We start from the raw sequence: 14,744 nt of genomic DNA on the forward strand, positions 1-14,744 counted from the left end.
GTTTTTTTTTATAAAAATAAGTTATATCTTCACCTTTGCAGGTTATATATTCTCTTATTCATTGGCTTCGTATATGGGCTATCTTATAGAAGCCTCAAGCCTACTTCGCGGGGTATGGTGGTTGCGGCATGTATAAATTTGGAGAAGGTAGTCAAGGAGTTTTTTACCCTGGGATATGGGTAAATCTAGTCTTTGAATTGGTGGCTCTTAATACTCCGTGATTTTAGCCAGGGAGTTGTTCATGTGTGTCGATTTAGTCTTTGGATTAATGGTTCTCAGTACTCCATGTCATTCTTTTTTTTAAGCATGGTTTCGTATATTCGGTTGTATGTATCTTAGTTGTGCAGAGATTGAAAGTGTTCTTAGAATAATTGTATCACTTTAATTTAATTGACTGAGTTCAATAAAGACATCATTATCTTAAAAAAATATTGCTACCTGCTACAAGACCGAAAATGACCAGTATGCCGAACGGTGAATTTCCACTCTGTACCGAAGGATCCATCCTTTTAAGATGGCCAACCTAGTTTTGTTGGTGCACATTCGGTAATTTGTTTATGTGAGTTGAAATTATGGATTTACTGAAACTAACCAAACTCTCTACAATTTGTGCATCTACATATGTACGAGTGGGAGGAGGCGAGACGGGAGCGACGGCTAGGGTTTGGGGGTGGGTGGGCTAGTAAGGGTCATTATGCGGAAAAGCCCATCGACTTTAACATTTTACAGCACGGTCCTGATTCGCGTTTTTCTCTCCCTTGCACGAAATATCCGGCCACTACAAGGGCCTGCAAAACATCGGCTCAGAGGAAGGGTTAGCGAGGGAGCCATATCGAATTACACAGAAAGTGGAGGACTTTTTCGCAAAACGACCACCCCGTGCACACTGACTGTAGCGAAATCCGATGTGGGGTCGCTCCTCGCGCGTCCTTCATGCGCCCCTTAATATTCTCCGATTTGTACATGAAATTATTTTTATAGTAACACAATTGAGTAATAACTTTGATGTAGTCAATCAAATCACACCATGGTATGAATGAAAATCGTCGGAAAATTAAGACGTGTACATGAAAACGCTATAGTTAGTTAGTCACAAATAGATACTCATAGCCCCTAGGGGTTGTAATTGTTTTCTTCTTTTCAATGAAATAGGCACAATCTCGTGAAAGTGCGTTAAAACCACACCATTATGATCTATAGTTCAACTAATACAAGATAGTGGTGGTGCTAGCAGTACAATAAATACCTTGGACTACCTAGTACAAAAAATATATAGGGAACTGTCAATTGAGGGGGTGTTTAGATCCATGGGTGTAAAGTTTTGGTGTGTCACATCGGATATACGGACACACATTTAAAGTATTAAACGTAGACTAATAAAAAAAACTAATTACAGAGTCCGCCTGTAAACTGCGAGATGAATTTATTAATCCTAATTAATACGTCATTAGCAAATATTTACTGTAGCACAACATTGTCAAATCATGGAGCAATTAGGCTTAAAAGATTTGTCTCGCAATTTACACTTAATCTATGTAATTAGTTATTTTTCCGTTTATATTTAATACTTCATGCATATGTCCAAACATTTGATGTGACAGGGTGAAAAATTTTAGGGTGGAATTTAAACAGGGCCTGAGATTGTATCTTTCCTCCATATTTTTAAACGGAAATGAGAAATTATCACATCGATATAGAAGACTGATGCATCAAATTCTATTATCCAAAAATCAAATTCTAGACTTTTATAGCTATTACTGTATTTTATCTGCTAAAAATATAGATACATGTTTCATCGTCGTGATATATGAAACCAAAACATATGAGAATGTTTGCGAAGTGAGCATAGATTAACTGTTTAGTTTGTTTTTAATTAGAACCTGCCCACTTGGATTGTCCTAGATTTAGCACCGTTGCTCGCATTTACGGCTAATTATTCTTTTATTGGTAAGCGATATACCAGTCAACAGTGAGACGTACATGGTGAATATAAGTTCATATGGATGAGTGTGCTTGTGTTGTGAGTAGGGGTGAAAACGGTATGGAAACTTTCCGGATTCCGGACCTATTTTCGAAAATGGATTATGTCGGTCGGAATCTTTTCGGAATTTTTCGGAAACGAAAACGAATTCGGAAATATTTTCTTGGAAACGGAACCGAAAACGTTAAGGGCAGTTTCCGTCGGAACTCGGAATCGGTCGGAAACTTTTCGAAAATTTTCTTGGAATTTCCAAAAATTTTGTGACTGAAATACCCTGGATTCTTTTTTTTAAGCACTATTCTAGTGAATACCATGGTATTTGGCTTTTATTTTTTTTTAAAAAAATATTTGTTATACAAATCTGAAGTTACATAAGAATTTTTTTTATGCATTGGGATTTATTAACAACATTACTCTCTTAAATATAGATAATTTATTTCATAGATTTTATTTTGTGATGTACTGTTGAAACTTAATAATTGGACTTATATGATTGTGTTTTATGATGAATTGTTGACCGTTGAGACTTGAGAATTGTATTTATCAGTTTGAGGGGTTTTTGTATTTTAATAAATTTTCGTTACCGTATTCGCACCGGTTCGTTTTCGCTCCGTTTTCGGTTTTGATAATATTCGATTCCGTTTTCGTATCCGGGGTTTCTGATTCCGAAAAAAAATAAAAACGAAAACGATAAAGATAGTTTCCGTCCGTTTTCGTAGCGTTTTCACCCCTAGTTGTGAGTTTCTGTATTTGTACCGTGTTTAAAAAGATATACGAGAATGTTCATAAAAGGTAAGGAAGACTCTTTGTTGTTCCTCGGAGGATAGAGTACATATTTCCTTAACCGCAGATGAAGTGTTTATTTTTGTTGCAGTAAAAGGAATACACATGAAAATACACCTTTATAAATGTAAAATGTAAGAGCACAATATGACCACTAGTGCCTGAAGAATGCTAATTTCACGCCTCTTCGAATAGAACAAGCGTGGTGGTTTTATTCAGATGAGATAAAATTATGCAAGGCATCATGTGCGGAGGATAATACTTCAGATCAGATAATGATCTGGATTAGTCTACTATACTTCGCCACCAAAGCACTACAGACCAGCGGAATTAATTAGCAAAAAAACCGGATCAAAGAGCACTTTGGCAACTACTACATGGCTAATCCGGTAGCTGTCTGATATCTTCTTGCTTCTCTAAGTAGAGGCAGTGGAAGAACACAACCTAAACAAACAATATTATCCCCATCTTATCTGCACAAACATGTTACATTAAATTCAGTAATGGCTGTCCCTGTCATGGACTGATAGCATGCACTCTGCTCAAATCTTTTCTGCTTTATCGGTGGATCGAAGATTCCAAGCTGAAGAAAGTAGCAGCAAGCTAGCCTAGAATTCAGAAAGACTGGAGATAATGAAAAATATTCTCAATGCATGGGATCCGATTAGCTAGAATATTGAGATTTGGATAGGATAACAATGATTAAAATCACTCCCAAACTTTTCCACCATTAGAAGAGCTTTTGTTCCCTTGTTTGGTAGCTTTGACATGGTTTTTTTTTTCTCTGAACCTGTGCAATCAAATACGGTAAGATAAGGGCTACTTGTTCTTCAAAATAGACTGATACACAAAAGATGCCCTATCACAGCCTCACTTGGATGTCCATTGACCGCTATAGTCTAGAGTATTTGATTGATGCTTTCTCAAATACTATATCTGAAGGGCTAGCCGACAAGATGCTTGTGTTTCTCAAGGAAACTGATAAATAGGCTTAGGTTTGGTTGAGAATTTAGGTCAGAGTTTGATATGAACCGTCTTGATTTTTTTATCTTCCAATACATGTGAAACTCATGTGTTATTTTGCATATCACCATTTAACTTCCGTCCCAAAATAAGTGTAATTTTACACTATTCATCTTCAACGTTTGACCGTTCGTCTTATTTGAAATTTTTTTATAATTATTATTTTTATTGTTATTAGATGATAAAACATGAATAGTACTTTATGTGTGACTAATTTTTTTAAAATTTTTCATAAATTTTTCAAATAAGACGGACGGTCAAACGTTGGACACGGATTTCGACGACTGCACTTATTTTAGAACAGAGGTAGTAACTTGGTACTTGGGGCCTATTTGTGAAGAAACTTCAAGGCCACTCTGCTAGAGTGCTTAGAATTAATTGAGCTTGATAAACTTGGAGCTTAATTAAGCTCAATTCAAACCTTGTCAGTTGTCATATCGATAATATGCTAATAAACTTTGGAAGTAAGCAAAGCACTGTTTTTCCTCGTGGTCCAATTGTCTCGAATGGACAGATTTGTTTGATATAGGAGTAAAACACAGTGAAGAGCAGAGTACGTGCATGCGGATCTCACGTGCGGAAGCGAACAGTCGAAGTCACTGGACTTGTCTACAGAGTCTTGCGTACTCGTCGTAGGACGTGTGACGTCGTGGCCATTTCTCACCCGAGAACGCCTACGAGGCCACGACGTAGTAACAATCAAGATTTTCTCTACGAAAATTACATGCAAGACACAGTACAACGGGACATGGTTTAATTATTTCGCATGTAAATTTTAGGATATTGATGCTAAAACGTGTCCCCACCAATTTACTGATAGTTTGAATAGTAGTAATAGTGTATGTTTGGATTGAAACCAAATCATTGGTAATGCCAATAATTAATTTGGTATTAATCTGAACTTTTTCTCCCCATATCATCAATATTTGGTATCAATTCAAATATGTATAATACTCCAATTAGAATATTGATAGCTAGTGTCAAAAAAATGCTAAGAATTTGGCAATACTGAAGATTTGGTAGAGTATCTTGATGGGAATTAGTATGTTCATTTTTATTTTTCATTTTCCAAAAAATATTCAAATTTTGTAAAAGAAAGTAATTCATTTTTTAATTTTTTTCCATAAATTCATACATTTTTGACACATCAGTCAATGGGTACAAGTGAGCTGGTCTGTCTGCTCATTTAATTGGTTTATAAGTGAGTTTACGGTCTGACCCAATTACAAACAAGTTCAGTTTGGGATGCCCTTTTTTCCCTTCCAGTTCAGACATGAAATTCGTGTTTACAAACGGATTCACGTGAAAATTCCCGGTTTTCGTAACGTTAGGACAACTAACCAATCATCAAATTGTCACTGAAGTCCAAGCTACAAGATCTAGAAGGCGACTCCAATTATCACCACATTTACAATTTTCCTTTTTTTTCCTATGGCCTGCTTCCATCCAACAGCATGTCCACATCCATATCCAATCACCAACACACCTCAAACCCGCATTTATAGCGGCTGCTTAAGCCTAAGCTTCCCCTAACCTAGCTCATTAGCCGCCGCAGCTGCAGGAGAGAAAACACGAGCAGCAGTAGTAGTAGTACAACGCCACCCACCACACAGTGTCCGTGTGCTGCGGGTGTGGACGCACTGGCCTCCACCCATCTCTCTCACCGCCTCTGCAGCAGCAAAAGGCGAAGGCACAGTACAAAGATTCAGCTAGCACCCACCACCACCCCGATTTATAGCCAGCCACGCCATCCATGGCGAGGAAGTGCTCCTACTGTGGCAACTACGGCCACAACTCAAGAACCTGCAGCAGCAGCGCCAGCGCTGGACACAGGGATACCACCATGCTCTGCGACGGCGGCGACGGAGGTGGCGGCAGTGGGCTGAGGCTGTTCGGAGTGCAGGTCCATGTCGCTGCCGGCGGCGGCGGTGGAGGTGGAGGTGGAGGTTTGCCGATGAAGAAGAGCTACAGCATGGACTGCCTGCAGCTGGCGGCGGCGGGGGCGGCTCCGGGCTCGCTCGTGTCGCCGTCGTCGTCGTCCTCGTCGTCGATGCTCCTGTCGATCGACGAGGGGGGCTTGGAGAGGGCGTCCAATGGGTACCTGTCTGATGGCCCCCATGGCAGAATTGTCCAGGAGAGGAAGAAAGGTAATACTAATGTTGAAATGGCCTTGCAATACTCTGCAATTTTTTTATTGTTCAGAAACATTCTGCAGTTTTCTTTTTAGAGGGCATACTTTGCAATTACAGAAGCATTTAAAATCTTCTCTGGGAAAAAATAGAGAGAAAAGAAAATTTGGTATGGAAATTCAGAGGCTTGTAATCTTAAATTACCTACCAAATCTTCTACTAGTATCTTTCTTTGTTTAGTTTATCATCCCGACCGAACAAAAGTTACATTATCCCTCTGAAATAAAAGTAGCATTATCTTCTGCGATGAAAGGATACCAAGGCATATCTGTCTCCTTTTATATATTCACCAAATGAATGTTCAGGACGACTTATCATCCTGAACAACATAACCCCCAGAAAAATTCAGTACTAGTAGTACATATATATAGTCATATAACAAATCAAAATAATCTGTATATGAACATGACAGGAGTTCCGTGGAGCGAGGAGGAGCACCGGCTGTTCCTCGTCGGGCTCGAGAAGCTGGGCAAGGGCGACTGGCGAGGCATCTCCCGGAGCTACGTCACGACGAGGACCCCGACCCAGGTCGCCAGCCACGCCCAGAAGTTCTTCCTCAGGCAGAGCAGCATCGGCAAGAAGAAGCGCCGCTCCAGCCTCTTCGACATGGTACAATCCCAATTCCTTGGCCTCCTTAAATTAATCCGAGTTCTTGAATTTTTTGGCTAACAGCCAGTTCGATTCTAATATATATTTACATGCAACAGGTGCCGATTTGCGAGAACGGTGCGCGCGTCTCGGAGCAGCTGAGCGGCGAAGGCGCGGCGGCGGCGGCGGCGGCGTCGACCTCACTGTCGCTGATGAACACGCACGAGACCTCCTCGGACAGAGTGGCGGCAATTGATCTGAATTCCACCGAGGAAGATGACACGGTGGGCGCGTCAGGGAGGCCGTTTTTCCCGGTGGTTCTGATGGAGCAGCAGCAGCAGGCTTCCCATGGACATGGTCACCACCACCACTGCACGCCGCTCGACCTGGAGCTCGGCATGTCCGTCTCGTCGACGCCGTCCATCGGCACATGACCCGGCCATGCCATGCACACCGTCGTCGTTAGGAGATGCTCCAGTTTCGTCGGTGCAAGGTCTGCAGGATATAGTACACGCTGTAAAACTGTGGCTGATATATCTGCAGTCTGATCTGTCTGCCAAGTGGAGTAAAGGGCTGGAGTATTTTGGCAAATGTTTGTAGTAATTGTAAAGCTGGTGCAAGTGGAGAGATCAACGAGTAGTACCAACTGTGGATACAGTAATGTCCGTACTACTTTTTAATTAATTAGGTTGTGTAATCAGAGACACCGATTCTCTACTGCTCATGTCATGTGCGCCTTGTGTTCATTGGCTTTTGCTTAAGTTTTGGGAAGATTGCAACTCTGCCATTGCTGATGTGTGGAATTGGCAACCTGACAGTCCAAATGCAAGAAAGGTTTTTTTTTCTGAAACCAGAATGAACTAAATATGAAAATGATGCACTTAATGCGATTTCCCCATTAATTCTCCTTCTCCGTCCATCTCTCTGCCTGTCAACTGCAATCTAGGAGACTAGTCTTTATGTCCTATCCCGAGTATCCTCTGCTCCCCGTTCGTCGACAGCGGTTGCCAACCTTCGCATTCGTCTGCTGAATTGACTGCTGAACGACACGGTGATGCATGACGCCATTGTTTTGTTTATGCAAGATGTGGCTGTCGATCGATGCGGTCGGCCATGCTGTGCTAGCTCCGAGGAGGACGAGATGGTTGAATCCAGCAATCATCCATGGTCATTCGGCTCAGGTCAAACAGAGAAGTTAACCAGACCAAAGGCCTTAACTCTACCGCACAATAGCCAAATACCGTACAAATCCAACTTATAATCCTACTGTCACGCACTAAAGAAATAACCCTAATAGGCTAGCTAATTAGTTTCAGAAACTATCCAGATTCTTATCCTATCTTCTAGTGCCATCCATGACAGAAACCACTCGTACAATGCACGAAACCGCAGGCGATGACAAAGGCGGATTCAGTTCATATGGCGATGGATGGCTTAGCTAAGGTAGCAACAGTGTGTGGCGCATGCACAGCATCGTATCATCATCATCGTCGTCGTTCGGGCCAGCGCGGGTCCTACGCCTGTACGTGCGCGCCCCCAGCATCTGTGATACGGAGTACATGGCAGCCAGTCCAGTGTCCAGGCAGGCCAGATTCATTCGTAGATGAGGATAAAACCATAGACTGATCGAGAGAGCTTAGCGGGTACCAAGTTGCCGTCCCAGTTGGGCTCCGCCCTATGGCTATCCTTGTCGTGTCACAGGCTCACAGCTGCATCGATGATGCGTTAGTATCGCCGATGCAAATGCGAATTAAGGTATCGAAAGGAACACCTATTGTTGCAATGTACTGTACTACTAGTGCATAATTCAGAACAAGTTGGTCCTTATCTTTCAGAAAAAAGAACGAAGGTGTTGCCAGGAAGGGAAAAGGTAGCTAGGGGAGGGATAGATAGACATGGTGTTTATCTGGTGCAGCCACTTTGTTTGTCCCAAGATTCCAGTGGCAATGTGGCAGCAGCAGCTGTTGGGCATATTTTCGTCTCAGCTTGAGTGATAAGTGTGTCTCCCGGGACTCCTTTGTTTGGTGGCAACTGTGAAAATTAAAGCAGCTCGTCCTTGCTGACTCTGTGTCCACAGTGGATAATCACCAGGGACTCCTTGGTTGGTGGTGTCAACTGTGAAAAAGCACCTCATCCTGGGCTCCTGGATCTCTTCAGTGGATAATCACCATCCAGATCAGCCCCCAGCCAATAATCACTCAAGCTCTACCCCCCTCCCCTCTCCTCGTATAAAGAAGAAAGGTATAGGCAGGACGGATTAACGAAAACGCCAAAGATACTTAATCTACGACACGTCAGACTCACGGATGAAGGGTAAAAAGAAACAAAGAAAGACAGATGTAAATCCAACGGCTCAGCTGCGTCAGCGCAGGAGCAGGACAACAAACAAACAACCTCGCCCGCACACCCGTACGCATGCATGTGCGTCGCAGGCGGCGGCGGTAGCGCGGCACACGTGTCCGGGCGGCCCGGGTTGGTCTCATCATCCGATTGGCAATCTGCCAATCTTGGTGTATATACGTAGGCAGGCGTAAACCCTATCCACCACGATCGATCGGTTTATTACGCGAACGTACGGGCGAGCAGAGCCCCGGGCGCGAGATCCCCGTGGCGCAGGGGGACCGCGACTCCGCGAGGCCACGCCCGCGCGCGCGACGACGACGACGCCGACGTGCGTGCGCCGGCCGTCGCGGTCCACCGCCACGTACGCGCTGCATCACGCGGGCGGAGAGGACGAGACGACGCTGCCTTTCGCCTATAGGCGCGCGCCCGATCGAGCGTCTTTCCGGCGACGGCGACGCGCGAGCGACCGGGTCCCGCGGGCCCTGCCCTGTCCCCCTACCCCTCTCGTCTCCCCGCCGCGCGCGCGGTCGCTAGCGAGGCGGTGATTGCGCGGCTATTGTTAAACGGGGAGAGAGATGCGCGAGGGCCGCGTTGCGCGCGTTGGTGAGAGCGGTGCGTGCGACGTTTCTGGGGCTCGGGTGGATTCTATTCTATCCGGGGGTTCGGTGGCCACACACGTACGCGTACGCGTACGCGCGCGCGTGACTGTGGTGTGGGCTGTGGCGGGGAGGGGAGGGGGGGGGGGGAGCGCGGGTGAATATGCTTCGCGGGGAGATGAGATGGCGGGGGCGCTCGTGTGGACGGTAGCGCTCTGTCGATCGCTCGCTCGCTCTGGCTTTGCATGTGGATAGGATAGGGTTTAATTCTTCTTTCTTCCATGGAGGATTTCGCTGTGGTTGATTGGAATATGCTCTGCTCTGCGTTCTGTGGACCACCGCTGATCTATCTATTGTCAGTATGGAGTATATACGTGTTTCTCGTGCTCGTTTGTAGTATGTGTAGTTGTATTGGATAGGACTAGCCTGTGTAAGATACAGTATCTCCGGTCTCCGCTATCTTTTTCTTTACACACATCTCTGTTATCTCGATTTTGCTATACGTCTCACGACAGATTTTTTGCGTCAAATCACCCGAATTTGCTTTCGTCGGGTCACTTGGGCATGGTTTAATTTAACGGTCGTGATTTATCCCCCTACCACCACGACACCACCTAGCAGTATCTTTACCGGGCACACAATGAATAATACAAACAAACTGATGAGTACGGGCCAAAATATGAACACCATGATTTAATTTACAGCACATTTGTATTAAAATTACATTGCACTTATATGCCATATCTACTGTTTTTATAAATGCAATTTTAGTTATAAAGCACTGTAATTTTAGTTATAAATGCAATATTTAACACTTTAGATATCTGAACGGTTTTTCAAGGAGTGTATTTGTACTAAAAAGATAAATATTATAGTTACCAAAATTTACAGTGTATTTGTACTAAAATTACAGTGCACTTATATGTCATATCTACTGTTTTTACAAATGTAATTTTAGTTGTAAAGCACTGTAATTTTAGTTATAAATGCAACATTTAACACTTTAGATACCTGAACGGTTTCTCAAGCAGTGCATTTGTACTAAAACGATAAATATTTTAATTACCAAAATATACAGTGCATTTGTACTAAAATTACAGTGTACTTACATGCCATATCTACTTTTTTACAAATGTAATTTTAGTTATAAGGCACTGTAATTTTAGTTATAAATGCAACATTTGTGTTAATCTCTACTAAATACTACTCTAGTAACCAATACAATCACAAGCTATCTGAACGGTTTCTCTGTACTTTTTATTTATGGTTGGATGTAAATATAAGGGGAGAATTTTTCTCAAAAATCACACGAAAGATGCCTAGACAGTTCCCTGTTATCTCGGTTGTATAAATGTTCCTCTGGGCTATGGGCTGCATCTAGAGAATGGAGACAGTACGTGGGCTAATTAATATCGAGCCCACCATGGCACCGTAGATCCGTTGGCCCACTGTTCAAACATGCGTGTGTTGTTACGTCACTGCCACCAACCCAAAACGTGGTTACGTGAAAGATTTCTATAATCGGCTAGAAAATAGCTACTGCGTTGCACCGGATAAAAACGCTTTCTTTTTCAGTTAACAGCCTAGCAATAATTGAAATTAAAAACGTTTCATTTTTCAGTTAAGAGCTGAGCAATAATTGAAATATTATGTACAAGTGGAACCACAATCCCCAAATTTCTAGTTGAATTTTTTTAATCTTGGTTGAGGGATTTTGATTGCTCGAACTTCTCTTTCCGTTTTCTCATTAAAAGAAGATTAAAACTAATGAATTAAAGCCGAAATGAAAAGGAAAATCGTGAGAAAAATGATGAGGGATGAATGAGAAATCTAATTTTTCAATTAATTGGATGAGAAAAAAAATGCACGGAAAGACAGACCGATGTGGCTGCGGTACTAGGTTCGGCCGGCAACCTAGCAGCAAGGAGGTCCGAACTGCTCTCCTTAAAAGCCGGCATCAAGAGCAACCCAATGAAGCGGTTGGAGTCGTGGTGCGGCCAATAGTCCAAGACTGGTGCAAGTGAAACAAGTTAGCACGGCCGTGCACTAGTACAGATCCGAGCATTCTTGACGAGTCATCCATATCAGGTTAATATAACTCGTGTAGGATAATTGGTCTCTAACCGACCGAAAAATATCCCATTTAACATATGACTACCGGGGATAATCCGTCACTGATATAAGGTCATCTATGTCGGTTTATAGTTGTAACATGTCACAGATGATCTATAACGGGTCACAACCATGTCCTGTCATAGATAACATATTATCCTTGATGGGTGTAATGAGATGACCTAACAAAGATGAGAACATTCATATGTTACGAATCGTAACTACCATCTTTCACAGATAAACGGTATGAGGGAAAATTTTAAATTTTTGATTTTTTATTAAAACAACCTAAGATAGAAACATACCTTATATAAAAGTAGTTTTTATTAGATAATACCTTGTATGAAAGTTGTAGATCTTGATGCGAGCTATAACTTCAAAATTGTCAATATTTAAATTTGAGATAATTTACATGCCCCAATATGCATTATAAATGATTAGATCTATTTTGAAAATGTAATTTTGAATGTTTCAAATAACTAGAAAAAAAAATGCCCGGTGAAGGCTATTTTAATTTTATTATTGTTATACAATTTAGTTAAGGTGAAATTCACTGTGAGAATTCGCTTGGATATATATTTTTTTTCTAAAAAATCATGAGCTACAATTAGGAATCTGATCATCTCATATTAGCATGCAAGTTTTTTTTAAGAGATTTCTTATATGACTCCTTATGTATTTCCAAAAGCGAACGAACTTAAAACCATACTCAAATACATATATGTATTTCAAAAAGCGAACGAACTTAAAAACCGACTCATACATGGATGACGTATCAAAGTACCAGCAAAAACATCTACAATTTTCATAATAGTTTCACTATGAGAATTCGGGATATATATATTTTCCTAGAAAATCATGAACTACAATTAGGAGTCCTATCTTCTCGAGTTAGCATGCAAATATTTTTTTTAAAGAGATTTCTTATATGAATCCTCTTGTATTTGCAAAAGCGAACAAACTTAAAACCCAACTCAAATACAGATCTGTATTTCCAAAAGCGAACGAATTTAAAAACCGACTCATACACGGATGACGTACCAAAGTACTGATAAAAACATCTTCAATTTTTATAATAGTAGAGATAGTGATATAGATATATATAGGTATGGATATGGATTTATTTTATTTTTATAGAAAAGAAAAGAGACCGGAAGGGGAGGAGAAGCGAAGCGAGCGCGGATGTGGTGGGATGTATTTTTGTCTTTTGTGATTAGATCTTTTATTATTCTTTTGTGATTAGGAATTCAGATTATTGATTTATTTATTTATTAAAATAAAAAGAGAGAAAAAAGAAGAGATCGGGAGGGAAGGCGCGAAACTCCTAATGGGCGATCGATTACCACTAGCGATCGGGTCGCCCCCCCTCTCCTCCATGTGGTTTCTTTTTTTTGGCACCGCATTAATTTCCTATTTTAGTAAATTTATGCACCTAAAGTTTGTACACCTCAAGTTTACACATCTAAAGTTTAGATACCCAAAGTTTATAAATCAAAAGTTTATATATCCGATTCAAATTTGAATTTGAATTCAAATATTAGTTTATAGACCCAAAGATTATAAGTCAAAAGTTTACATACCCGTTTCAAATTTGAATTTGAATTCAAATATTTTATATATATAGCATTTCTATACATAAATTTTTTCAACTTTGTTTTTTTATTTTTTTTAAAATTTATGGTGTAGTAAGAAGAGAAGAAGGGGAGGAGGAAGGGGGGAGAGGAGTGTATAGAGGGGATGGGGATCGATCGATCGATCGCCCATTAGCCACGCCCGGGGAGGCGCGCTCGCGCGTGATCAGGAGAAACATCAGCGTAAAAAAACTGCGACGTAAAATATCCTAAAGGAAAAAAACCGGAAAAAAGGAAAAAAAGATGGACCAAAATAATATCTATAAGCTTTACGTATTTTGGTAGTAGACTATAAAAAAATGCCCGTGCGTTGCAACGGAAAGAAAACACAAAAAATTAAGAAAAAGTCAAGAAAGATTAACATTATGCAATTAATTAAAATACAAATTTCACCATCCTTCGTATAAAGAAACTATATATATATATATATAATTATTTATTTATTTCATCCCCACTACATATGAAATCACAATTAGACATGTATATGATGTTGAATAAAATAAAGGATCATGAAATTCAAGGTAAATGTGGGTAATAAAATTTCCCAAACAATGGAATTATTTTTTATTAAATTCTCCATGATTAATTACATTATCTGAATTTTTTTCAGAATTTTCAGAGCTCCATTACTAATTTTAACAATACATACATCATTTCAGCATTTATTTAAATTAAAATCTAAATAAAAACCCTCCTATCTTTCTGGGCCATTTTCAGCCCATTTATTTCCTCATCCCACAGCTGAGCTGGCCCGTTTTCCTCCCTTCCGCCTCGGCCTCCAAGCGCGCATCCGGCCCATCTAGCAACCACAAGTCTAATTGGCGTCCCCCTGTTCCTCTCACTGTTGTGTAGGTTCCAGTGCACAGTGTCGTCCTCTACCTCCGTCCAAGTCCTGCAACTACCCGACACCACCGGAAGCCACCTCTTCCGTAAAATCTGTTCGTACCTTTGGAGATAATCCAAAATTGATTGAGGGGTTTCAATCCTTATCTCGTCCTCTTTCCGTTTTCTCAAGAATTAGAGCAAAATCGTGTCGTATTGATCTCGGAATTGAGCCCTACAGCAAGCAAACCCTAAGTTCAGTCTCCGTTTTGCATAAAAAAAAATCGCGTATACACGCGGATGACGATGATGGACGAAAATAGTGCCGGAATCCTTAGAGCAAGTTAGAGCAAGTTTAATAGTACAGCCAAGTACTAGCTCCAAATCATCTATAGCCGATATAATATCTAATTCATACAATAGTTGCTTACTGTATACTATTAATATCTGGTCCCACCTGTCATACACACATTACGTCTTGGAGTCTGTGCTGCAGCTGACTACAAATCTGTAGTCCGCTGCTTTTCTCTCTCTTCCTTTATCTCTTTAAAATATATTTATAGTTGGCTAATAGCCTGCTATTGTATCTGCTCTTACCTATTTTACAATTAGGTATAGATATAGATATAGGGCCTGCTCAGATTTTAGCCAAAATAAATGTTACCAAATTTTGACA

At 41.1% G+C, this 14,744-nt stretch overlaps 1 protein-coding gene across 1 annotated transcript; it reads left to right on the forward strand.

The window, feature by feature from the left end:
- The first annotated feature begins 5,516 nt into the window (after nucleotides 1-5,516).
- Nucleotides 5,517-7,351, forward strand: LOC4324094 (transcription factor MYBS3-like). The gene is made up of 3 exons (XM_015793319.3): nucleotides 5,517-5,934; nucleotides 6,389-6,585; nucleotides 6,684-7,351. The coding sequence occupies exons 1-3, from the start codon at nucleotides 5,541-5,543 to the stop codon at nucleotides 6,996-6,998; spliced, it is 906 nt and encodes a 301-aa protein (XP_015648805.1). The 5' UTR covers nucleotides 5,517-5,540; the 3' UTR covers nucleotides 6,999-7,351.
- Nucleotides 7,352-14,744: the final 7,393 nt, after the last annotated feature.

The sequence above is a fragment of the Oryza sativa genome, chromosome 1 (genome assembly GCF_034140825.1).
Source record: "Oryza sativa Japonica Group chromosome 1, ASM3414082v1".
NCBI lineage: Eukaryota > Viridiplantae > Streptophyta > Magnoliopsida > Poales > Poaceae > Oryza > Oryza sativa.